The sequence below is a fragment of the Podarcis bocagei genome, assembly GCF_964188305.1.
Source record: "Podarcis bocagei genome assembly, chromosome: 2".
NCBI lineage: Eukaryota > Metazoa > Chordata > Lepidosauria > Squamata > Lacertidae > Podarcis > Podarcis bocagei.
This window is the reverse complement of record NC_138126.1, coordinates 75435758-75461549: the sequence shown is the minus strand read 5'-3', so window position 1 is coordinate 75461549 and position 25792 is coordinate 75435758. Positions and strand designations below refer to the sequence as shown.

Genomic DNA, 25792 nt, shown 5'->3' with positions numbered 1-25792 from the left:
GATTTGGCCCTTGATGCAATGAGTGCACATTTCTGCAGATGTTTAAAGTTGGGACAGTTTAAAACAAATGATAACAATCATGCATTAACTTATGGTAAGTGTGAACTGTGCCTATATTCAGATTCATGCACATTAACCACCCTGTTCTTTATGATCGTTTGATAAAATGCATGTTCACATTTCAGCTTTCATTTGCCCTGCCGTTAAAGCAGATATTTATGGTAATGCTATGACTCAATTTCATGTTGCTTAAGCATTAGTGGTTTATTATCATAGCCTTGGTGAATTTTCCATGAGGAAAATGCAGTAGTCCACGTTCTAGCCTTCATTAGAACCAGCATTGCATTACTCAAGTTTTCTAAGCCTAGGTACACCCTGCCCCAAGTAACCACATTTTAAAGAAGAGAGCCCTTAAAGATAAGAAGTTTCCCTTCAGGACCAAGGAAAGAATCCAAGCAGGAAAGGTCCCTATGCCTTGCATGGAAATGCCATAGGTTTCTGGAGCAGGGACAGAGCTCCCTGTCCCTCCTATATGCCAGTTCCAAGCATGCTAGTTAAAAATAACTTTAAAAATATCAGGCTACTAACTTTTTAGAGTTTATTTAATTTACGTAATCTATGTAAGTCCACAAAAGTTCATAGCCTGAAATTTTCTATACCAGATCTTACAGATAAACTACCTTTCCCCCATTTATGGCACACTTCTCTTGAATGGGCACACAAGCCCAGAACATCAGAAACAACCACTCTAGTATTTTGTGAAAAAACTGTATTTTGATGGTAGAGCTAAATCCTGCTTCCCTGACTCCAAGGAAAGATTTGATCTATGCAGGATATCATGTTCATGTAAGGTGTGTTCCAGTGCCCTTTCAGCATTGCAGAGGCTTTTTCTAGGAAGAAGAAATAACCCGGTGATTCTATGATACTAAAGGTACTTAATTGGACGGAGTCAACACAGGCCAATTATTTCATCCATTTGTGGAACGTTGAGTTCATCTCAGCTGCCATAGATGCCCAATCAGTGAACCACTAGGACATGCCATCTCATGATCAACATGGCAAAATAAGTTAAACAACCAATTGTTTAACTGTTCCTGACCAGCTTTTGCACATGCAAATTAATATGGTAGGCATTCACTTGATGTGAAACTCTGGAAAAATTCTATTATTTCCTACTGCCCAGCAAATATTTACACTCGGCAATTCATTGTACAATTTCCTGTAGACATAACTCAATACTTAGGGCTCCTGCGAGAACTTAAGAGAGTCTTTTTGCAGAATCGTCCCACAGTGCTGCAGTAATGATCGGAAGGCTAGAATCATGGGAGTGTGGCAACTATCACCTTTCCTTCCTGGTTGGGTAGGAAGTACACTTGGCAATTGGCTCCATCATGTGGTCCAGCTTTTTAATATATTGTCATGGTGACATGGGATAAGGCCAAGGAAAACACATCTTGCTCTGCTGTGGTGATATATGAATCAGACCTCAATAAGTAAATCCATGAAGGTTTTAAGGATTATTTTAACCTGCACAGAGACTAGAAGTGAGGATTCGCTATAAATATGATCGAGCTGAATAAACAATTGTCATTGGAGTAAGCAGTGTTCTACATGGTTGAAAGGAAGGAGAGCAACAGCTTTTCTGATATTTATTTAGCAAAAAATATGGAGCTGAAATATGTGGCCTAGAAAATAAACATCTGTTCAAGTGATGTAAATGGACAAAGAAAAGCAGGATTTGTTGGTGTAAATTAGACTACTTACATTCCACTTAAAGCATAGCAAATTGTGACTTTCATTCTGGTGTTTCTGCTGATAATTACTTAAGAATCTGTTTTCAAATGTCGTTAACTTTCTGAATGCCTATTCAGAAAATCTTTATCATAGAAACTTAAGAGTCTTTTGGAAAAGTTGCATCACTAATATTCTACCAGTTATTTGTTGGGTTTGCCTGCTTCCTAAGCTGAGACCTGCTGACATTGCTAAAGTTAGTGGCAAATCAGTGGAGAATGGTCCATTATGGAATTATTAAAGCAGACAAGCACATTATCACTACAACAAGACAATTTTACTGCAGTACCTTCCTCTCGCCACAGTATGTTTGCAACTGCAGCATCAGAGAAATGGGAGAGCCAGAAAATGATCAAGAAAAGGAAAAAAAAAAAAACATTGTCAAAATTTCATTGCAGCAATTAAAGGAATTTAACATTCTGGTTTTTTAAAACTGTTTTTTCTTCTGATAGCTTTACAGTATTAATTCAGACACATGATGTCACTTGAGTAAAAATATGACAAAACAAACTTCACCAAATTCAGTTTTTCTGTCGAAGCATCTATTGCCCCTCCCCCACAGCAAACATCACAGTTTTTATAGAGAGAAAATTCTCATTAAATTAAATATTTTTTGATTTTTGCCTAAGTAAAGATTACAAAACATGTCTCTTCATGAGCAGACAGTTCTCCTCTTTCCACAATAATGGCCTTTTATCTTGTAGAATCACACGGAAGCTGTAACCACATGAAAGCTTGCTGTAAATGCAATGCATTTTCTAACAGATAATTACAGAAATCATAATGCTAAGCAGACTTTCTTTTCATTAATATTCATTAATGAGCATTTTGATGTTCAAAGTTTTATTTTTTAATTAATTTATTTTTACAGCCTTCTCTTGGCAAAAACAGCCTTGTCCTGGAGATTACTATTATTCTTTTCCCTAATATTTATTTACATTTCTTACTTGTGGAACAAATGCCTGGAGCTGATCTTCCATTGTACGTTGGTGACTGAAGGCACATTTGTTAGGGAGCTGTAGTCAATCCCAGTTGCCTAGGGGTTGTTGTTTTGTGATTATATGCCCATTTGAAAATACATGTTTGTCAAATTCATGCACTAATTTTTTTAATGCAATATCTTGTTGGCATATCTTAGAAATGTAATGTGTAAAGCTGGCTGTACACAGTGCTATGCAATGGTTGCCATGATGCTACAAAGAATTGTGAGACCAATCTTATGTTGCGTTTTGAAAACAATAGACAAATAGCTTCAAATATTTTTCTTTTGCAGCAGTGCCTTGTTAGCTTTAGGCATCAAGAAAATGAGAGATACAAATTGACTGCAATTTTAATTAGCATGGCAAGAAATGTAATTCTATGACTGTCAATGAAAAATCTTGCATTCTTCCCTGCTATGCAAGCTGAACCTTGTATCATGTTCCACATATTTCTTCAAATCAGGAGACATCCTGCAGATATTTTATAAGCAAGACTTCCATGAGGTTTCATTAGTGGTATGGGTCTGATTTGTGAACACTTTAAACTCCAAAATAGGAGCAAAAGAGTACCCCTAAACTCTAGGCCATAACATAGCCCAGCAGATGCCATCAGAATAAGGCCACGGCATGGTGGCCTTGGATAATACTGTGACCCCACAGGTATGGATTTGGCTGCCCCAGAATCAATGATCTCTTGGAGGACATCACGGGGATATAAAGATAATCGCAGCAAGCTTGAAGATTTCTAATCCCTGGTGTGTTCTAGAGTGTGTCATCAGGAGCATAACAGGGTCTAGAGATTTATCCACAGCCTATAATGTTCCTGACCTGGATGGAACCATCTGCATTATCCCCAGCCTTGAATGATTTACTAGAAGAGGGAATATGGCAGCAAGTGTTCCAGACAAGCTAAAAGAGGCAGAGTCTGCAGCAAAACCTCTAGGTGCCAATGCACTCTTGCTGCTGCTACACTGTGCTGGATGTTTGCTGAACTAATTGGGGGTGGGGGTTAGGCTTAATTCCAAACCATAGAGAAGGTCTACCCATCACTAAATTTCTCATGTTCCATGCAGAATTTCAGGAGTGAAGATCAAATACGTCTTTGCTTCAGACTCATTATATATTAGAGCAGACTACTAAGGAACAATGTGGAAGTTCTTAACCAGAGTTTGTTAGTTTTACGTAACAACAGTGAATGGAACCACAAAGTCCCTTAGAATTGCGTAATTAATTAACTATTGTTGGTGATAAATGGGAAGCAGACAGCTACTTTGAAATTAGGCTTGATCATGTGAATCTTTACTCAGGCAAAACCCAGTTTGGTACCATTCAATTAAGTCCACAGTTTTAAAACTCAAACCATAACCTTAGATATAGTAAAGAGCTTAGAAAGTGTGTGTAAAAGTTAAACCTACGAGTCTTTCTAGCTGAATCTTCAATGAAGAGAGAAGAAATATCCTCATCTACTCCCACTTCATTTTTAGCAATGCAAGTATAGGCACCTGTGTCTTCATATCGAACACTACTGATGTGAAGTTCGCTTCCATTTGCTGCAACAAAAAAGACCCACAAAAGCTATAAATTGTAACAAGGTCTGGAAAGTGAGGTTTTTAGGCTGCAGTCTTAAACGCAGTTACTTGACAGAGAGTTCCAGTGAAATCAAATAGGCTCAGAGGGTTTTATCCAACAAAGTAATTCAGTTAGCACAAGGACTTTTTCCTTTCCTTGCACACCTGCCCATCTGTTCTGGAGGACTGGGAAGAGAGAGAGAGAGAAGAGGAAAGGAAGTTCCATGGTGCAGGAGGAAGTCCTTGTGTTAACAGTAACAGGGCAACTATGTTGGATACAACACAGGGTTTCAGCCTTACAATTATGTTTTTGAACTCATTGTTCCAGAATTGAGATTGCTGACAGTTGAAGAAGTCCAGAAATACTGAGGATGAATGATTGGTTACCATGACATTGGAAAGTCACAAAAGTTTACTTATCTTTCTGAGAATAAGAGAATGTCAGTAGACAATACATTATCAGATGGATAAATCTTTGAACTTCTGATAATATTTTCATTTCTTGTATTTATTCACATATTTCTAGGGTATCTTTAAAAGCAAAGCCTTCACAAAGCAGCAAAACCATCCATAAAATACAATGGCACATTTCGGTAACACCAACCACTTAAAACAACAGTCTAAAACAGTTCACCGGCCAGTAACTTAACATTAAAAATGAAGTAAAACCACATAAAATCATTTCCATTCAGCAGCATTGTAAAATTCTTTGAAAAACATGTGGCCTTCCAGAGTCTGTTTAAAAGCCTGTACATGAATTTTGGGATATTAATTTTGATTATAGCTTTTTTTACAGGCAGTTTGACACTATGAATATAAGATACTAAAAGTGGCAATTATACAGGAATTGAGAAATTTACTGTAAACTGATGAAAAGAATTGAGAGCTGCTTTAGGGCACAGTCCCTCAGCCAGCATTTGGCTCACGGAGGGGCTTTCTGAGCGGTGTACATACTGCATAAAGGTGAGAGGCCCACTAGTAGGATGGTACTTGTGCTGCCACAAACCCTTGATGGAACAAAAAACTGTCCCACCCTGCTATCCAACAGGGCTTGGGATGTGGTGGCTTCTGTTCCATGGAGTCTCCATACACCCCCATGTGCAACAGGCCTGCTCTGTTAATTCCAGTAACACAGAAAATAATGTTATGTTGGTTCCAATAATATGGATATGAAAAGAGATAGTCTACTGGAGGAATCCAGCGTTGTGCTTTGTTTGCCAGCACAGGCATTTCAGCTTGTCAGACAGAACGATTCCCCCTCTCCTTACCCCTCACACAGGAGGTATGTGGGACGCATGGGGTGGGGAAAGGGGAGAAAGTCCCATAGTGCCAGCAAAATCCCTTGCATAGGGCATCCACCATTGAGGCTCATTTGGTGAATCACGGAGCCAATTATTTTTCATCTCAACCAATACAGCAGCACTTGATCCAGATTTTACCTAAGAAGCCGTAGAAAGTATTGACTGGTGTTGAATTTGCAAAGTGAAAAAGCAAAAATTCGGTTTCATTTGATGTCAGATAAAGCAAACTTTTCTTACCCTTACCTAATAGCATCAGTTGCTTAGACAATTGGGGCATAATACCAATGCCGTTCTTTAGCCAGGAGATTTTGGGATTTGGGATCCCCTCAGCATGACACTTGAGGCTGGCTGATACCCCGGGTTCTTGTGCCTGGGTTTCAGGATACACACGAATCACTGGTGGCACTGTGGAGAGAGAGAAAACAAAACAATGGGTGGCTTTAAACTAAGCTGTTTGGTGTCAGCTCTTACTCATCAACAACATACAACACGGTATTGTTGTGGCAGCTAGGGATATAGAGGACTCAAACATTATGGATCCAAACCATACATTATGTGCAATTTCATGTTTCTTTCTCGTGTGTGTCTGTGTGTGTTTGTTTTAAGGGGCTGTAAACTTTTCCTTTCCTATCACTTATCTGCTCAAGACTGCACTCCAAGTACCTTTCTGCAATGCTGGGAAATTATGTGGTAAGCCTGTATCTTTTCCCTGCAGAAAGAAAAGCACCTTTTGGGTGCATGATTTTGAGTTGACACCTGGCAGTATGAGAAAGAGCTGGCAACCTTCCACTGCCACTCTTCCGCTTTTGATTGTGTACTCTAAAGTTGACACACACACACACACACACACACACACACACACACACACACACACACATTACACTGCTGCTGAAAGAGTTGCACTGACTACCAATAAGCTACTGTGCTAGGTTTGAAATGCTGGTACTGGTATCATGGCCTCTGCGGAGTTAGCCAAACTGACTGTTAAGATCTGGAACCAGGGCGACCAGAAATTCCAAAGAGAATGGAGTAAACATATTGAGTACTTGAAACATACAGTGGTGCCTCACAAGACAAAAAGAATCCGTTCTGTGATTCTCTTCGTCTAGCGGTTTTTTCATCTTGCGAAGCAAGCCCATTGATGGATTAGCGGATTAGCGCTATTAGCGCTATTAGAGGCTTTTAGCGGCTTATCGGATCAGCTGATAAGCGGCTTAGCGCCTTAGAAAAAGGGGGGGGGAGGAAAAAACCCCGCAGGAACTCGCAAGACATTGTCGTCTTGTGAAGCAAGCCCATAGGAGATTCGTTTTGCGAAGCACCTCCAAAATGGAAAACTCTTTCGTCTAGCGAGTTTTCCGTCTTGCGAGGCATTCGTCTTGCGGGGCACCACTGTAATTGCAAAAATGTGAAGACATTAGCAGGACTGAAATAAATCTTGTAACATAATGTAAAAATAGTATCTGACTGTGGACAAAAATGGACTTGATATATATACTGAAGGACAGAAAATGGCAGTTAAAATGCGCATACAATTTATTAGAAATTGGAAAACCAGCTGAAGGGAAGGAAGGAAGTCATGAGCTCGGCGGAGCAAATGTATTTGATATGCATCTGAAAGGCTGTTATATTTTGTGTTTTTTTAAAAAAGAAAAACAACAAAAATTATTTATAAAAAAATAATAATGGAATGCAGGTACTGGTGTGTAAACCCTAGACAGGTTGGGACCAGGATACCCAAAGGACTGTGTCATACCCAACCAATCACTGCATTCTGTGGGAGAAAGTATCCTGGAGATGTCATCCTACCAAGAGGCCCATTCTGAATGCTGTCAAGGTCTTTAGTGTGGCAGCCGCTATCCTTTAGCACTCCCTCCCATTATACATCAGATCTCTATTCTCTTTGCCTCTTGCTGTGTCTTCTAAATGGAGACCTTCATCCCAGTTCATATCTGTATTGGATTTGAATGATTTTATGTACATGCTGTTGTGGTTTAAATTGTTTATATGTATTTCAAGAAATGTTTTTTTTATATATGCATTTGTTTTAAGTGTGTAAGTGAGTGTGTGTAAAACACTTTGAGGTTTGTAATGGGAAGCAGTTCACTAAATGAAATAATAAATAAATAAATAAATAACACACAAGTTATTAAAAGAAACACTGGTCTTTACTGAATTCTAATGTGAGAGATTAATAAGTAATTCTTGGGGGGCGGGTTGTGCTGCAAATTTGACTCTAATCTAATTGTTTATTTACTCCAGGGGCTTTTAAAAATAACCAATGCACGCATTAGAAGCTGCTTAATTTTGCCATCAACAGCTCAGTCCTACATAGGTGTCAACAACTCAACATTTTAGTAGTCCAGCCTGTAAAACTATGTTTGGTTTAGTGCTGAGATGAAATGGGCAAAATTAGATTTTCAGATTTACACCATCCCAGATGGGATGTACCGTGCTGGTGGTATTTGAAGAGGTGAATTCTGTGCTTGTGGTGTGTACTAATGCTGAACTTAAATATACCCTCTGTCTTTCCCCACTGTTTTTTTCAGGCTGCAAAACTGCTGGTGGAGGGGAGAAATTTATTATTTTATATTTTTATTTCTAGCTTATCTTTTCCCCTGACAGGACTCAAGGCAAGATATTTCAGAGGTTTGGGCAGGCAAAATATGGGAAGCTCTCATGAAAACTTAGGATCGGTGGTGAATACAATCCCAGCACTGATGTGAACCTTTAAAAAAATGCACAAGTTTCTTGAGAGAGCAAGGAGCAACACCCTCATTCTTCATGTTAAAGGCAGGTGATGAAGTGGAATTGGCATGAAGACATGTTAGAATGAGGGCAGTATTCTGTGTCCTCTCCCTGGTGTCTTGTGAGTAAAAATAAATAAAACTGTAAACACCAGCAACAGGGAGCAATTTGGGCTGAATCTTCTCTGTCATAAAATACAAATTAACACCATTAACATCAGTGAGAGTTATATCTATCCTGAAGGAGCATGTTGAAGACATTGCTTTCCTGTCTGAAGGGCATTTCTGAGATGATCACAGTTTGAACATTTCTGCCACCGGAATAGATGCAATAAAAAGTGTTTGAATTCACTTGTCTCTAAAGGATAGATAGAATAAGGCCCCATTTGAGGAAAATACACATTTATCAAATAGCTAGTTTGATATGCAGCTGTATATAGCAGCATTTTGTATTGAAAAAGTATACTTCACCACTGTTGAAAACTACCTTGATTTTTCTTCTTCTCAGCACCATGATGTGTTTCAGTGAATTTAGGGTAATTTCCTTATGCTGCCTCCCTTCCCCTCAGCCAAGCTAGTTTAGTCACATTGTTATGATGTCACTCACATTTGTGTTTGTCATATGTTTTGTATAGGGAAGGTTTTTTCCCCCTATAGCATTGTAAAATGGAGGGGTGGGTTCTTATGTAACTGTATGTGTGGGTTTTTGAAAATTGCATTTTTGATTTTGTATGCTGCAAAAAAGTGGTGGTGATGATACTGAGAATGCTCTCTGATCTATTGGCCCCAACCAGCCTCATATATCCAATTTAAAATGGTATTCTGAAATAGTTTTGGTTGGTGTTTAAACAAGAACTGAAGAAAGAAGGGATTGAATCCTACATTCACTCAGTAGAGTGTGACCCAAATAAGCAAAATCAGTAACAGAGTGATGTGAAAGTGTATCTTGGCAGCTCTAGTGGAAAAATAATACACAGACACTAAAATTAGACTGCACATTAGAACCAAATCTTATACAATTTCAAAGATTCAAAAATACTTATTTCTTGTTTACAATCAGCATGCATCAAATCTTTGTGAAATTCATCTTTTGACATGAATTTGCGAGTGGAGGAATCCATGAAAAACTCTTTATCGTTCATTCCCCCCATTATTTCATCTTGGCACTAATCTGCACACATAGTGAGAGCCCTCCAATCTTCTGGCATTTTAAACTGGCATTTTTTGCAAGAACTTGACTAGATATTTTTTAAGTGTATCACAGAGAGGCCATATTCACCATACTGAGCTAGCTCAGTTCATAATATTACCACAATGAAGGTACTTTCAAGAGGATGGTGTCGGCTGACAAACATTAGATGCAAGCACAATGTGTGATTTGTTGTTGTTGTTGTTGTTTTGCGTGGTAACTCAGTTTGGAACACCAAAACCCAGAATTAAAACTTGCTAGGAACTCTTCTGGGACGCGGGTGGCGCTGTGGGTAAAAGCCTCAGCCTCAGCGCCTAGGGCTTGCCGATCGAAAGGTCGGCGGTTCGAATCCCCGCGGCGGGGTGCGCTCCCGCTGCTCGGTCCCAGCGCCTGCCAACCTAGCAGTTCGAAAGCACCGCCGGGTGCAAGTAGATAAATAGGGACCGCTTACCAGCGGGAAGGTAAACGGCGTTCCGTGTGCTGCGCTGGCTCGCCAGATGCAGCTTTGTCACGCTGGCCACGTGACCCGGAAGTGTCTCCGGACAGCGCTGGCCCCCGGCCAATAGAGTGGGATGGGCGCACAAACCCCAGAGTCTGTCAAGACTGGCCCGTTCGGGCAGGGGTACCTTTACCTTTACCTTTAGGAACTCTTCTAATTAAAATATCCCTGGTGCTATTTTCAGAAAGGAAGAACATCTAGCAATTATATTCATCCACAATATCCCTTGAGCTATTTCCTTCCAGTGACTATCCGCAGAAAGATTCCATTATCTTGCATCTACCTACTGATCCCTAAAATAGTTCTCAAGTCACCAGTTCTGGTGAATACTGTAAATGATATCAGAAAGTGAAGCATGGTTTCAAGTCTTTTTGTTTACAAATATGTAAAAAAAAGTGACTGGAGGCAATTGTGGAGAGAGACGATAGGAACTGACCTTGCTTCCATTTTAAATCAGGCATTTGGTTTTACCTTATTTTATCCATAAAACCATCAAGGCACACTGTGCTGTTAGGATATTTTCTGCCATTCATTACAATAAGCTTCACATAGCATAAGAGTCTCTAACCAGGCTGACAGTATGCTTTCTGACTTTGCCAAGCCTACTAATCATGAACTGTCTGGAAGAATGCATGCCAGATTTGTTAGAGTCTCTCTCTGAAGGAAAGAGATTTGTGTACTGAGGCTGCTACAAAAGCCAACTTTCTCTTAGTAAATTAACAAGAATGAAAAGTCCAACATATTAATAGCACTATGCTCCTGAGCAATTCTCATTACAGCCATGGGCAAACTAATTTTAGCACGCATTACATCATATCTTTAAATAGGCATGAGAGTAGCATCCTCATTTAATATAACCTGTTTTCAAAGGATATCTATAAAAGGAAATAGGCAAACTCACTGAGGGTTTTGTTAACATGGGCAGATTGATGATATTTAAACAAATCTGTTAATTACCTAATTTCTTTGTCCCTTGAATCTAGGGTAGAACAATGCAAAATTATGTGCAGATGGTAACATACTGAAGTCATATTGCATCTGAGAAAAAAAGCAGGTTGGCTCATTAGGAAAAAATAACAATCAAATTCATAGGAGGTTATGATTCATAGGCAGTTTTGTCTGTATGAAAAGCAAGTAGAAGAATGTTGGGCTGTTTTTCTTAAACACTTCTGGTACGAATGCCCATCAATTGTGCTAACCTGACTTTCTTGACTGACTTACTTTATAGCCTGATTCATCACCAGCCATTTAAGCAAAGAATGTGGCTTGATCCTTGCAAGTGCTTGATAGCATATTGGCAAGAGTATTTCTTTCATTAGTGAATAATGCTAATTAAAGCTAATCAACACAAGCAGAACAAAGATGAAGCTCTATAACTTTACTTAAACAAGCAGTGCTCAAAATGAGCAAAGCAAAAGACCCATTTTTTTTTTAAAAGTGAGAGTTTAAAACACCCACCACTTTGATCCTGCTTCAGGTGTTGTTTTTGGAACGAAACTATTGTTCTCCTATGCTGAGAATTGGGCAAGGTAAATATGCCCCTGTTGGACTTCTCAGCAGAATCTTAGCTACTATATGCCTTAGATGGGATTGGGAGGCATCATTTTGAAATGGTTCCAGTTGTTTTTTGGAGTGGGGTAAGGGCCCTACTCCAGAAGACTCCATTTCTGGTGGACACTTCAATGGCATATGCTGACCCATAAGGATCAGCTTTGTTTCCTCATTATATTTATCATCTACATGGAATCACTGGGACATTTTTTGTGGGGGAGGGGGGAGTTTTGCATCCCAGAAGCAAGACAGCAAGCTGGAAAGCCAGAGAGGCGGAGAAATGGTTGAACTCTGCTGGAATCCAAGGCTGTGGCTATGGGAGAAGCAAGACCCTTTTGGGGTGTTGATGCTGTGGACCCCTCTACTGCAAGCTCAGGTTGTATATACGTGTAAATAAACCATATATCATAAAGACACCACCATCTCTGCTGTGCCTCATTCCCAAAAGGAAACAAGAACCATGGGTAAGCACTTGGAACCCCTGGAATCTGGCACTGTTTGGAGTGGCGTGCAACAATATTATATATCACATATTATTATGATTTCTTACCCCCCCACCCACCCTAAGCTCCCGGGGCAGTTTACAACAATTAAAACATGGTATCAGAAACTCTTTAATCTACTTCTCCCTACCTAAGTCTCAAAGCAGCTTACAATGATAAGAAATATACAATATATAAAATTTAAATATATAAATTCAGCCTCAGAAATTTAAAGCCTCAGAAATTTGAGATCTCAGGAATTTGAACGAGTAACATCAGAATATTTTAAAACATCAGGAAAGCATTCATGATGCAAGGGCCTTTTGGGGGAAAAAAAGTGCTTTAACCGAGTATCTGAAACTCAGCAGAGATGGTGCCTGTCTGACTTCCAGTAGGAGGGAGTTTCATGGAGATGGCTCCACAACACAGAAGACATGATTTCTAATACTAATAGTGCTCCCCAGGGCTTTTTCCAGGGGGAACTCAGTTCCAGCATCTCTCGGGTAGGTGCCGTTGCCATTCTAAGAGAAAGAGGGAGGTGTTCATGGTGAGTTCCAGACCTCTTTTTCTAGAATCATAGCACTGGTGCTTCCCCAGGTGATCTCAGTGATCAACTTGGAATATACAGGGTAAGGTGGTCCTTAGGCTGGAGCTCCTACTTCACCTGTTCCTCAAAATGTAAGACCTAGCCACAGTAATCCACACAGTTTAGTTACATGCAGGTTGGATTATTGTAGTATGTTCAACATGGAGTTGCCTTGAAGGTGACATTGGTAGGGTTGCCATATTTCAAACAGTTAAAATCTGGACGGAAAAGTTGTTGAGCTAGACATAGGAAAACTTTAAACTTTTCCTAAACCAGACACTGATAGACTGAATATAAAAAATTACAGACCTATTTCATTGTTAAACAATGATTATAATTTTTTTTTGCAGAAATACTGGCAAACAGACTTAAAAATTGTTTAAAGGATTTTATACATAAAGACCAAGCTGGATTTCTCCCAAATAGACAACTTAAGGACAATGTCAGGCATATCATAAATATTATAGAATATTTGGAAGTCAAAAATGAAATACCGGCGGCTCTAATATTTATAGATGCCGAAAAAGCGTTTGATAACGTATCATGGCAGTTTCTGTTAAAGAGCATGGAGACAATGGGGATAGAGGGCACTTTCATGAAAGGCATAAAAGCGATTTACTCTAATCAAACAGCTAAATTGATTGTTGACAATGATTTGACAGATTCGTTTAATATTATGAAGGGAACAAGACAAGGCTGCCCTCTATCCCCTTTATTATTCATAATGGTGTTAGAGGTAATAACAAACAGGATGAGAACTACGCCAGAGATACGGGGGATTAAAATTGGTATCAAGGAGTACAAGTTGAAGACATATGCGGATGACTTGGTGTTATCCTTAGAAGAACCACAAACAAGCGTCGGTAAGGTTTTGGAACAATTAGAGGAATTCGGCAAATTATCAGGTTTCAAATTAAACAAAATAAAGACTAAAATGCTGGTTAAAAATATGGATAGGGATATAAGAGAGCAATTAGAACAAAAATATGGAATTAAAGTCGTAAAAAAAGTAAAGTATCTAGGTATCTGGTTGACATCGGAAAATATTAATTTATTATTTTTTAAAAACATAATATTTATTGCAACACAATTTTTTTAAAAAATTACACAAAAAAGACAACATTACAAAAAAGTGATAATTATATACCTACATGGAATCAGTGATATCAGTGATAATTATATACCTACATGGAAAGAGATAAAAAAGGATTTGGATATATGGAATAGGTTAAAGCTTTCATGGTCTGGAAGAATGGCGGCAATCAAGATGAATATTCTCCCGAAAATGTTGTTCCTATTTCAGACTATTCCGATAATCAGGGGGCCTTCGATATTCAAGGAATGGCAAAAAATTCTTTCAAAATTCATATGGCAGGGAAAGAGGCCAAGAATTAAATACCAACTACTTACAGACCGGAGAGAAAGAGGCGGGTTTTCCGTGCCAAATCTAAGATTATACTATGAAGCTTCCTGTTTATGTTGGCTTAAAGAGTGGATTGTTTTAGAAAATTCGGACTTGTTGGACTTAGAAGGCTTTAATAATAGATATGGCTGGCATGCTTACTTGTGGCTCAACAAAGAAAAGGTTCACAAAGGTTTTTCAAATCATATTTTTAGAGGAGCCCTGTACGCAGTTTGGGAGAAAAACAAAAAACATCTAGAAAGAAACACCCCCTGGTGGTTATCCCCGGTAGATATTTTAACAATAAAAAAGTTGAACATGGAGGGAAAAGGTTAACATATGAAGATTTATTGGTAAAAACAGAAAAAGGTTGGAAGATTAGAACTTATGAGGAACTGAAAGATAGATTGACAGGTTGGCTACAATACCACCAGATAAATGCACTCTGGAATGAAGATAAAAAATTGGGGATGAATGAGAAAAAAATCTAAATATCAGATAGAAATTCTGGAAGGAAAAACCAAACTTTTATCTAAGATGTATAATTTTTTGTTAGAATGGGATACAAAAGATGAGTTGATAAAGGAGGTGATGGTAAAATGGGCAATTGATTTTGGATATAACAGAGTACGACAAGTGGGTGAGGCTATGGAATAAAGGAATGAAGTTCACGGCATGCGTCACATTAAGGGAAAACCTGGAGAAAATGATGTACCGATGGTACATCACACCGGTAAAATTGGGGAAAATGTATAAAATTGGAAACAAAGCATGCTGAAAATGTAAGCAAAAGGATGGGGACCTTTACCATATGTGGTGGGTTTGTGAGGAAATGAAATTTTTTTGGGAGCTTATATATAACGAATTAAAGAAAATTTTCAGATATACTTTTTCAAAAAAAAGGAGGCATTTTTGTTAGGAATAATAGGTGACGAAATTAAAAAAGAAGATCAGAGATTGTTTCAATATGCGACTGTGGCGGCCAGGGTATTGATAGCTCAAAAATGGAAATCAGCAGAGATCCCTACGGTTATGGATTGGCAAGTAAAATTATTTGAATACGCAGAATTAGCAAGAATGACACATAAAATTAGACACCAGGAAGGTATAAAATTTATTGAAGAATGGAGTAAATTTGTGACATATATTGAAAGTAATTGTAGAAATTTAAAAACTACAGTAGGCTTAACATAAACCTTGTGGCGTGTACATAATTGGAACAGAAACTGTAAGAGTAGAAGTATACCAAGAAAACCGCAACGGGATAGGAAGGAAGTCGAGGCGTGATCCAACGCAATGTAAATAAGATGATGGTACCAAAGAATGATTGTTAAGAGTGTTTGTTTTAGTTTTTGATTGTTTGTTCTGGTTTGTTTTCTGTTTTCTGTTTAACTGAAAAGCTCAATAAAAATAAATTATAAAAAATAAAAAATAAAATAAAATGTAGCTGCAAGGCTCATGCTCATGGGCGCTTGGCCACGGGGTCGTATGTCACCCATTCTACTACAACTGCACTAGTTGCCAATGTGTTTCCAAGCACAAGCCATAGTGTGGGTGGTTATCTTTAAAACCTTAAGCAGCTTGGCTCTAAAATACTCAAGAAACCACTTCCTCCTGCAACAGCCTGCCTAATCTCTACATTCTGGTTTTTTGAGTTCTCCTTCCTGCAACCAGCATTATGTAAGACCTTCTCCTGGGAGGTTTACTTGGCCTCCTCCCTCACTGCTTTCCATCGATTGGTGAAAACATTTCTGTTCCAGCAAGTTTCTGCCTGGCAGGTGGTGTATTATACAGTGCGCTCTGTTCGGGGGGTTTGTATGCTGTGCCTGTTTTAATTTTTTATATTGGCTTGTTTTATATTGTTCTTTTATTATGGGAATCAATACTTAGCATCTGGACAGCATACTGTATTCTAACCGTCAGCTGCTCTTAGCAGTGCAAAAGCATTCGAAGGGTGAGGTACACATTTCTAAATAAATAATCCATATTTCCTTTATCAACATCCATGCTCCAGTCTAGAGTCAGAAAACTCTCTCTCTCTCTCTCTCTCTCTCTCTCTCTCTCTCTCTCTCTCTCTCTCTCACACACACACACACACACACACACACACGGCTTCTTTTATGCTGAAGGGATTATTCATTCACTTCACTAGAGCAGAAAATGTCCCTCTTGGTCACCTTACTTTCTCTTCAGTTGAAACAAATGAAGATGTCTCTTCATGCAATAACTTCTTCACTATCATCATCATCATTAATGTGCTCATAGAAGTGGTTAGGCTGTGAACAGGGGCTAAGGCTGCAATTCAGGTAAATTCATTTACCTGAGAGCAAGCCCTATGGAACTCAATGAGACTTCCTTCTGAGTAGGCATGTCAAATTCAAACAACAACAACAATTCCCTCTCCATCTTCCCACACAGGGATTTACCAAGTGAACCTTAAAAGCTTTGCAAAGTAGTCATTGTTGTTAGACCTCTATTATTTATTAATTTAACATCCTTTTTTAAAAGAAAGAATGAACGAAACACTTTCCTAAGGCAACTCACAGCATTAAAATAGCGTAACAGCAAAACACCAATTAAATATGTCCGTGGCTGCAACAGCATAACTAGATACAAAAGCACCATAAAACACACTTGTAAAAAGTCTTATGGGTTGTTTTGAAATTAAGTTCTCAATGGGCATCTAAAGACTGGAAAAGGGGAGGCTTGATGAGTCTCCCTGGGTAGAAAGTTCTATAGCTGTGCAGATACCATTGAAGGTTGTCTTCTTGGGATCTGCCTGTTCAGTTCTAGCTAGTGATGGGCTGGAGAATAGGGCTGCAGAAGGCTTGGATAGGTTTCTATAGGTGTATGCTTTCAAGGTGGTTGTTCCAGTGGCAAAAGTAACAAAGACTTCAGTGCCATATGATCAAGACTTGTCAACTGGAATTACTAAAGGCTGTAAAGGTAAAGCTAAAGGTACCCCTGCCCGTACGGGCGTCGTGTCTGACTCTAGGGTTGTGCGCTCATCTCACTTAAGAGGCCGGGAGCCAGCGCTGTCCGAAGACGCTTCCGGGTCATGTGGCCAGCATGACGAAGCTGCTCTGGCAAGCCAGCACCAGTGCAGCGCACGGAAACGCCGTTTACCTTCCCGCTATAAAGCGGTCCCTATTTATCTACTTGCACTTAGGGGTGCTTTCGAACTGTTAGGTGGGCAGGAGCTGGGACCGAAAGATGGGAGCTCACCCCGCTGCGGGGATTCGAACCACCGACCATACGATCGGCAAGTCCTAGGCACTGAGGTTTTACCCACAGCGCCACCCGCGTCCCTATAATAAAGGCTGAGGTATCGCCTTATTTCTCTGAGGATCCCAAAGAAGTATGGAACAAAGCTTTCCCATATGTTTCAGCAGCAGCCCTGAATGCACACATTTATCCTGTGAAAGGATTGTCACTAGTCACCTACAGTAGTGAATCAAAGTTCTCCATTAAAATTGCCTCAAAGTGAAATTACTATGTCACCATTTCAGAAGGATTAGTGAGCACTGCACGTTAGTCTTTCACTTTCCAAAGGAGCATTGGACTTCCAATACACTCCTGATTTCACCCAACCTCTTTTAAATATTTTATTTTTATTCCCTTAAATGGAGGATTCAGAGATGAAATGAGGGTGATGGCAACTGCCAGTTGTGCACTGGTATCAAGGAATGAATGTACCAATCTATGTGTGACTGAAACCAAGAATAAATGGGTGAGACATAAGTGAGGAGTTGAACTAGGGCCAAATTTTATTTAAACTAAATCTACAGAGTGGGAACCTAACTTAAGCTCAACCTTGGGTGAGTCAAGCTGCCCATTTCAAAGCTCATGACAAGGCATAGCTCCAAAGCCCTTCCTGCCCCACCCCATCCAAGGCCCCATAACTCAGGGAAGATGTGGCAGGTGGGTCTCCAGAAAAGGCTAAAGGCTTGTCCATACCAGGTCTAGGAAGCATGGGCCAGAGTGGTTTTCAGCTTGTCCTGTGCTAGCTAGACATGGGTCTAAGTGGTTTTGCCTTTGCCCGGCTGCTTTCCCCCCAGGAAAACTCGATTGCCATTTGCTCTGATTCAGCACTAAAGCATGGGTTTTCCAGGGGAAAGAAGTGGAGCAAATGGAAGTGTGGATGAACCCTATGACCTTCACAATCCATAGCAGTGCCTAAGGGTGCTCACCTGTTGCCTTATCTAACCTTAACCTTTCCCACACCTCCTTGCCAGCAATGTGACTGACTTAACCATGAAACCAAACCTATCTATTTAACAGCACTGACCTCTAAACACAAACACCTCCTGAATCCAGTTCAGAGTAGGGGGAGAAAACCCCTGTTTGCCCAAATGTGCAAGCAGGCAAAAATATTCTACTCAGATTCATATGTAAAGCTCTCAGCTGAAAGAACATTGTGATGTTGCATCAATGATTTACATGGACAGATCGCTCATATGCCGTTTGATTGTGATCTAAAACTGGAGGAATTTTTCTACCTTTCTGTTTTTCTTCTAAATGCCAGATTGCCACACATTACATTGTTCCAAATGGCTGTCTATTACTAGGCAGCTCTCTTGGATGATCTCTGAAATTGGATTGAGGAGCCAACCACCTTTGGTAGCCATTTTCATGGAAGACGTTATGATGATTTATGTCAACTTATTCTACGGAGCAGCAACCAAGGAAAATGATTCCTGGCACTCAGGGGTCTTTTGGTTTGCAAACTATCCATTTTCATAGCAGATTACTGTTTTATGAGGCTCTTTATCCCCCCAAAAAGCTTTCTGTTAGAAATGATAAATGGCTTTTCTTTCGCTAAACTTGATGTATAAAATACAAAACTCTAATGTGATATGAGCACATATAAGGGGAGAAAGCATATTACCAGCATACCTACGTTTCTTTATGACCCCTATTAACTATTCACAGGCACAGAGTGCATTGAACCAGATTCATTCCATCTTCTTGAAAGAAATGTTGTGAAAGAGACCAGAACTTAGAGAAACATCGGTAGTTTTACTTTTCACAAAATGGTGCTGTTTCAACCTATCCTATTCAAAATGTCCCATATTTTACTTCATGCTCCTCTTTCACGCCCTTTCAACAGACTGGGAAGCTCTGTGTCATGTGTCTTTCCCACACAACTTTGGTAATGTCAGAATTCCCTGCTGACATAGAAGGTCCCCACACAATGCAGCTTTTCCCCACATGAGGATTTATCAGTGGTGGCTGGTGCCTATTGGTCGAATGGAAGGGTGGGAGACCAAAAACAGGTGGAGCCAGAACCAAAGAGAGGCAGATCCAACTAATACTAGTTATTTCCCATCCTTCCTGCTGAGTTGTTTAAGGGGCAACATTGAGACTAAGGAGTACAAAGCTGACAGACCATGTCACCCCTTGGACTGATTGTAAGAAAGAAGATAGACAGGTGGGGACTGGCTGAGGGCACACAGAGGTTGGTGGGGCAGTGCCCCATTTGCCCTAATGGACCAGGCTCCACAGGGACTGATCCAGTTCCTGGTAGATATAAGGCTGACAAGGGAAGGAGTCATTTCTCTGATTCCTCCCACACGACTTGGGCTTTTTGACTGCTGGAGCAGTCTTGGAAAGACACCTTCTGCATCATCTCCCATGCTGCTCAGATAATGCTAGGTACACACACTTGTTCTTACAGATTATGTACAGGTTCTAAGGGCAGACATGTGAAACTTCTGTGCCATATGCATATTACTTAGGATAGTGTCTGTGCTATCCTAGTGTTACAGCTGCTGGATAATCTTCCTTTTGTATGGCAGATGAGTAGCTAATGGGCAAGGATAGCTGTCTGATGCTTTCTCGATGAAAATAATTCTTAAGAAATAGGTAGTGATGTCTCTAGAGAGATTTGAATGGGAGAATTATTGAACTAAGAAAGTGAGTGACATCACCATCTTCTTCAGTTGATGTGGGAAGCTGATGTAAGGAGAGAGTACACAAAAGAACAAAATATGCTTTACAGGATGAGAGAGAAAGGGAGGGAGGTTGAGCCTCCCCCACCTGCAAAGTGTCAGTCCCCAAACTGGAAGATACATAATGAAAAAGAACACACTTGTCTTCAACAACAGAAGGAATGCGAACTGGGCACCACGTTCATGGAATTGGTCACAGGTGTGCTAAATGGGTGCAATATTCAGTGCAAAGTGAAAGGGCACAAACAAACTATTGGTATTTATCAACATAATCCTTAAGTATTTGTGGGTCACATTTTGTGGTGGGGAAAAAAGAGGTTTGCACCAGCATTTACTAAGATCTACAGACTTGCCCCACAGGGTGCCTTTGCTTTGAGATAAGGAAAAGGAATAGGCCTAAATATGTAGTTACTGTTAGCGTATTTGTGTGAACATTGGGAGCATGTATGGCAGAGCTTCTGCTTTGTATGCAGAATGTCCTAGGTTCTGTTGCTGGCATCTTAAAGTAGGGCTGGAAATGTCCCTTACCTGAAACCCTGGAAAGCTGCTCTGAGCGAGATGAACCAATGGCCCAATTCGTTATAATAAGGCAGCTTCTTACAATCTGAATTACTGGTCCAGGTTCTTTTGTGAAATACGTATTATGGTATGGCTCACAATGGCAGCACCAAACTAGAGCATTATTTTCCCGAATGCTGATTCTCTATGAATTTAAAATATATTATCATATGCTATTATATTATCTGTCATTTTCTGCTAAGTTCACTTAGTTTATATATTAGTCTAATTGCATGTTCCTTGCCTTTGTTAGAATTCTGCCTTTCAGTCCAAGGAAAAGGCTCAGACCTTGTCCCTGGACTGCAAAACTATGAAATGCAAGCAAACCCTGAAGAAGAACCCATCTTGAAATGCTAGCACTGCCTTCTGTAGGTCAAACAGCATTGTTTTGCTATCCCTTTTTGATCCACTGCCCCAACATCAGTTGCCGGAACATGTAATCACTGGAGTGAAAAAGAAGAGTTGTGCAATGGGGGTGAAGTACATTAAGAGCTGCAACAAGGCACTTTAGGGAGAAATCTCAAGAGGTAGCACAAGAACCTTCCACACTGCATCAGACAAATCTTTCTCACAGGCTCTGGTATCACTTTGCAGTGTTGCATAAGACTCCAGCACCACTCTGTCGAAACTGATGTCCAGACACTTGACATGTTTGCTAGCGCTTGGCTGTTTGGGCGTATTACAAGGCAAACAAGGAAGAACATTTGTAATGAGAAGGATGCCCTTTGAGGAGAGGATGCCTCACAGGGTTTTACAGATATATATAAAAGCAAACATGAAACTCACTTCCCTGTGCTTTCATCTACAAAGAACACATACCCCCCTCTCAACTTGTTGTATCTGAAAAGACAGGTTGGAGGAAGCCTTGGATTTGATCTACTGTCTACAATGCCCCACTCTGTGCAATCATCTTTTGAAGTTTCAAAGCCTTCTGGGGCTTGGATTCTCAGGGATGGCAACAAATCTACATTGCTGCCTGACACCAGTAACATTCCAGAATATCTGAAAAGATACAGAGGAGCAAGCTGTTTGGCTTGTGTATTTATTAACATTTTAACCCTGCCCTTCCTCCCTGAGTTGCCTAAGGTGGAAAACAACGAAGAAAATACAAAAAAATAAAATATACATTTAAAATGCTTTCCCCACCCCCCACCCCATCCAGCATTTATCAGAAATTATCAGCAGCAGGCCACTTGGTATCATTGAGCTGCAGCAACAGACACTCCTGGAAGAGGTATTACTGCTGCAGACCAGGAGGGGGGTGTGTGTGTTTGTGGTGCAGCAAGGTTAGGTCCACAGGGGCACACCAGCAGGAGTGCTGGATTGGCTCTATCTGTCTGCCTGCAAAGCCCTGATCTTGCTACCTCAGACTTCCTGGTAAAAGCAACAATGGCGTTCCTGCAAGGAGGTATTGCTGCTGCTGCTCTGCCCTGCTGGGCAAACCACTCCTCATTATCACACAAAGAACATTTTGAGAAGGGAATTCTTTTCCTCCCTGAAACGTGCACAGCCCACCTAGCTGCATATATATGAACGCACACACAAAATGCAAGTATTCCCATAAGTCAAACCAATTTGTTGCACCCAGCCACAATGGATTAACCACACACTGTTCCTTGAGCAGAGCCCATCCTGCAAGCTCATCTCTCCTTTTCTTTGGCTGGCCTAAAAACAACAACCCTGCTTCAGACTTGTGTTTGGAGCCCTCTCTGGAAGCTGCATATAGCCCTATTCATAAAACTGCAGCTAAAAATTGCCAGTGACCAAGAAAAGAAAACTTTACCCCAAGGAAACAGTTGTCGGCCCACGAGATTGATGATAACCGACAAAGGCCTAGGAAACATTCATAACCGCTATACTGATAAATTGTATTAACTGTAGATCAAGGGTAGGCAGACTTCAGGACTGATGGATCTACTTTGTTTTTGAGAACGCTATGAACCAAGCCAGGGGTAAGACACAGGGCCTTATCCAGTACTGTCTATGCAGGAATGAAATACTCATGCAATTGATTTCACTTTCCTTTCCTGCACACCCTCAAAATCTGCTTCAGGTGATATGGGGACCTTCCAGAGCAGATTTCTGGGTATACATGGGGCTCTATGAAACGGCCTTGGTCCAGTATATCTGAAGGAGCGTCTCCACCCCCATCGTTCTACCCGGACACTGAGGTCCAGCACCGAGGGCCTTCTGGCGGTTCCCTCACTGTGAGAAGCCAAGTTACAGGGAACCAGGCAGAGGGCCTTCTCGGTAGTGGCGCCTTCCCTGTGGACACCCTCCCACCAGATGTCAAAGAGAACAACAAAAACAACAACTACCAGGCTTTTAGAAGACATCTGAAGGCAGCCCTGTTTCGGGAAGCTTTTAATGTTTGATGTATTATAGTATTTTTCATCTTTGTTGGAAGCCGCCCAGAGTGGCTGGGGAAGCCCAGCCAGATGGGCGGGGTATAAATAATAAATTATTATTATTATTATTATTATGATGATGATGATGAAGAATTGGAGGAGATAAAAGTGAAGGCCTGTTGTACAATCAGAAGGAAAGGTGCCTTTTTGCTGTTGCCATTTGGAGTCAGAAAGCCTTATGACTGCAAATCAGCCAGAGATCTCCCAGTAGCTCCCAATCCACTTTTCACCCATCACTGCTATAGATTAAAAAAAATTAACAAATATTTTTTATATCTCTTCACAGTTGATATCTCTATCACTGCTTTCTTTTCTCTTGCCGTTTCTCAATGTGTAAATTAACAATATAACAGGTTTCTTTCCCCTTCTGTGGGTAGCAGTGAAAAGATGTGGTATGCTTTTGTTTTGTTGCTTTTGTGAGAACAATATTAACATTCAGCATTGCTCACAGGAACATTTCAGCGAATTGTCACATGTGCCATTTACTAACCATTCACCTGAAGAATGTGGGTCTGATACAGTTCTTCATAGCCATAGGCATGACACGTGTAATTGCCCATGTGAATAGTTGTTACCTTGGTGATGTAGAGAGAATCATCTTCTCCAAAATCCTGTAAGTAACAAAAGACAAGGGAGGGGAAAAGACCTATCATTTAGCAATTTTGTTTTAAATGCTGCAAGTGGCTATGCTAACACTTTGCGTGTTTTGACAGTTGCTCAGCTTTCAATGGGGCTTACATTTTCAACATGGTATTTTTACATACGCAGATTTGTAAGATGGAATGTATAAGAGATAGCCTGCCAATACATAAATGGGAGAAACTAAAACTAACTCATCTGAAAAGCTCCCTGGTTTCTAAAAAAAAAATTGGGACTCTTATATAAAATGATGATAATCCAGCCTGACAATTGAATACTTGACAAATTACAAGGCAAACTGTTTTTGGGATGTGGTTTTAGTTTATGGATATGGTTAATGAAAGCACTGCCTATTAAATGAAGCACTGAAACAGGCTTTCAATTATTTGCAAGAGCATTGTGTGTCAATGATTTCTGCTATTGTTCAATAAACCTAGTTACGAGTTAAGAAGAAGAAAGGGTATTTCCTTTTTTAAAATCCTTTTGATTTTTAATTGGCTAAACTGTGCTTTATTTTTTGCTTGAAAAAAGGAGAAGAACTCTGCTCTGTACTTCTAGTTCTTATGGTGTAATTTAGAATTATAATTACGTTAGAAAAGCTGAAATATCTGCTAGGTTTCAAAATGTGGCTCTGTTGGCCTTGCGTTCTGCTTATCGGTTTACTGCAAATGATGCTTCATAAGCCTATATATCAAGGAATAAACACAGGCTGCAGCTTTTCTTCTGCTTTCATTAGCATGCAGGATTTTGCTGAAGTGCTGATACTTTTATACAAAACCCAAAAGTACACATTTAAAAACCATACTTAATTAAGTTAAAGAATGATTTCCCCCTCCCTTAATTAGCTTAATGTATGACACATGCTAAATAAAATCCTTTACGTGCAGAGCCTTAGTGCCTTATATACCTCCAATTATGCAATAAGGCTAATAAAACATCAGGCAGAAAATAATCATGAATGCCAGGGCAAAGAGTTTAACTCTTCAGACCCAATAAAAGGCTTCAGAACTCTGAGAACTGAGACATAACAGGTGGGGAATCTGCAGCACTCCACATGCTTTTAGGCCATACCTCCCGTCTTCCCTTACCATTGGGCATGCTAGCTGAGGCTGATGGAAGATGGAGTCCAAAAACATCTGGAGGGCCAAGTAGGAAAGTGCTAAATAGGAAAGCAATCAATATGCAGGTCCAGCAGTGGTGCATGAGGAGGAGGAAGGCAGTCCTGTGTTTACTGGGATGGGGCAGGGTGACATGGCAGTGAGCTTGAGGAAGCTCTGGATTTGTAACATGCAGCTCCCTTGACCTCACACTGCCTTGCCCTGCACCATCCATGTCTGGCAAGAGGCAATAGAACCAATGTCAGGAGGTGGTTGTTCTGCCCCTTCGTGTACCACTGCTGCTAAGTATGTGGTCTGCATTTTCAAACATGAGTGGTGTGTTTCTATGGTCCAAGCCACAAGGGCACTCAGTTAGTTCTAGGTTTTAAAAAGCAAACACTGTGTGAAGATTGTAAGTTGTTAACTGTTCTCACACATGTGGTACCTCATATCCGAACCAAAGTTCAAGAGGATATGAGAGCAAGCTTCTGAGCTGCACCAGTTCCGAAAGCAGACTTTGATGGAAGTACTAGTGTTATCAGGCATTGTTATGCTTGAAATATTATAGTCTAGATTGAATTTAAATCAATAAAAACTAGATGGCTACTTTTATGAGATGATTTATAAAAGAGCTGAAGAAAAACAAAGCAATAAAAATCCTCTGTCATTCATGTGTTGCTTCCTAATAGACATCTCTGATTAATGTTATGAACACTTGGTTGGTGCTCTAAAATTGTCTTTTTATGGATGATCTATTTTACTCTGATGCATAGTATGAGCAAATACATTTTTCAAAGATGTAAAGTCCTATTTTATTATTTCATTCCCATATACCAAAGAGAAGCTTTTGCCTAAAGACATAATTTATGATGCTTAAACTCTATTTTTGATTCTTTCCAATTAATGCAGGCTATATATTTGCAGTGCTTATAATAAATTATGCCTGCAGAATAAATATCCTCTCTTTGATATGTGAGTATTACTGGGAACTTCCAGTGTGGTACCAAAAGAGAAAGGCTCATATCCAGGAGACCCCAGAAGATTAG

General features: G+C 40.1%; 1 protein-coding gene across 3 annotated transcripts in view; it reads right to left on the bottom strand.

Moving 5' to 3' along the window:
• Positions 1 to 25792, bottom strand: part of FSTL4 (follistatin like 4) — a 354194-nt gene that overhangs the window by 14125 nt on the left and 314277 nt on the right. The window contains exons 8-11 of one of the 3 annotated variants that reach the window (XM_081185557.1): positions 23501 to 23621; positions 5884 to 6045; positions 4187 to 4321; positions 2081 to 2107 (exon numbers count right to left, since the gene is read on the bottom strand). In XM_081185557.1, the coding sequence (XP_081041683.1) occupies positions 2081 to 2107; positions 4187 to 4321; positions 5884 to 6045; positions 23501 to 23621 (445 nt within the window). The remainder of the gene's footprint in view (positions 1 to 2080; positions 2108 to 4186; positions 4322 to 5883; positions 6046 to 23500; positions 23622 to 25792) is intronic. The other 2 variants (XM_081185558.1, XM_081185559.1) reach the window with 2 other exon arrangements.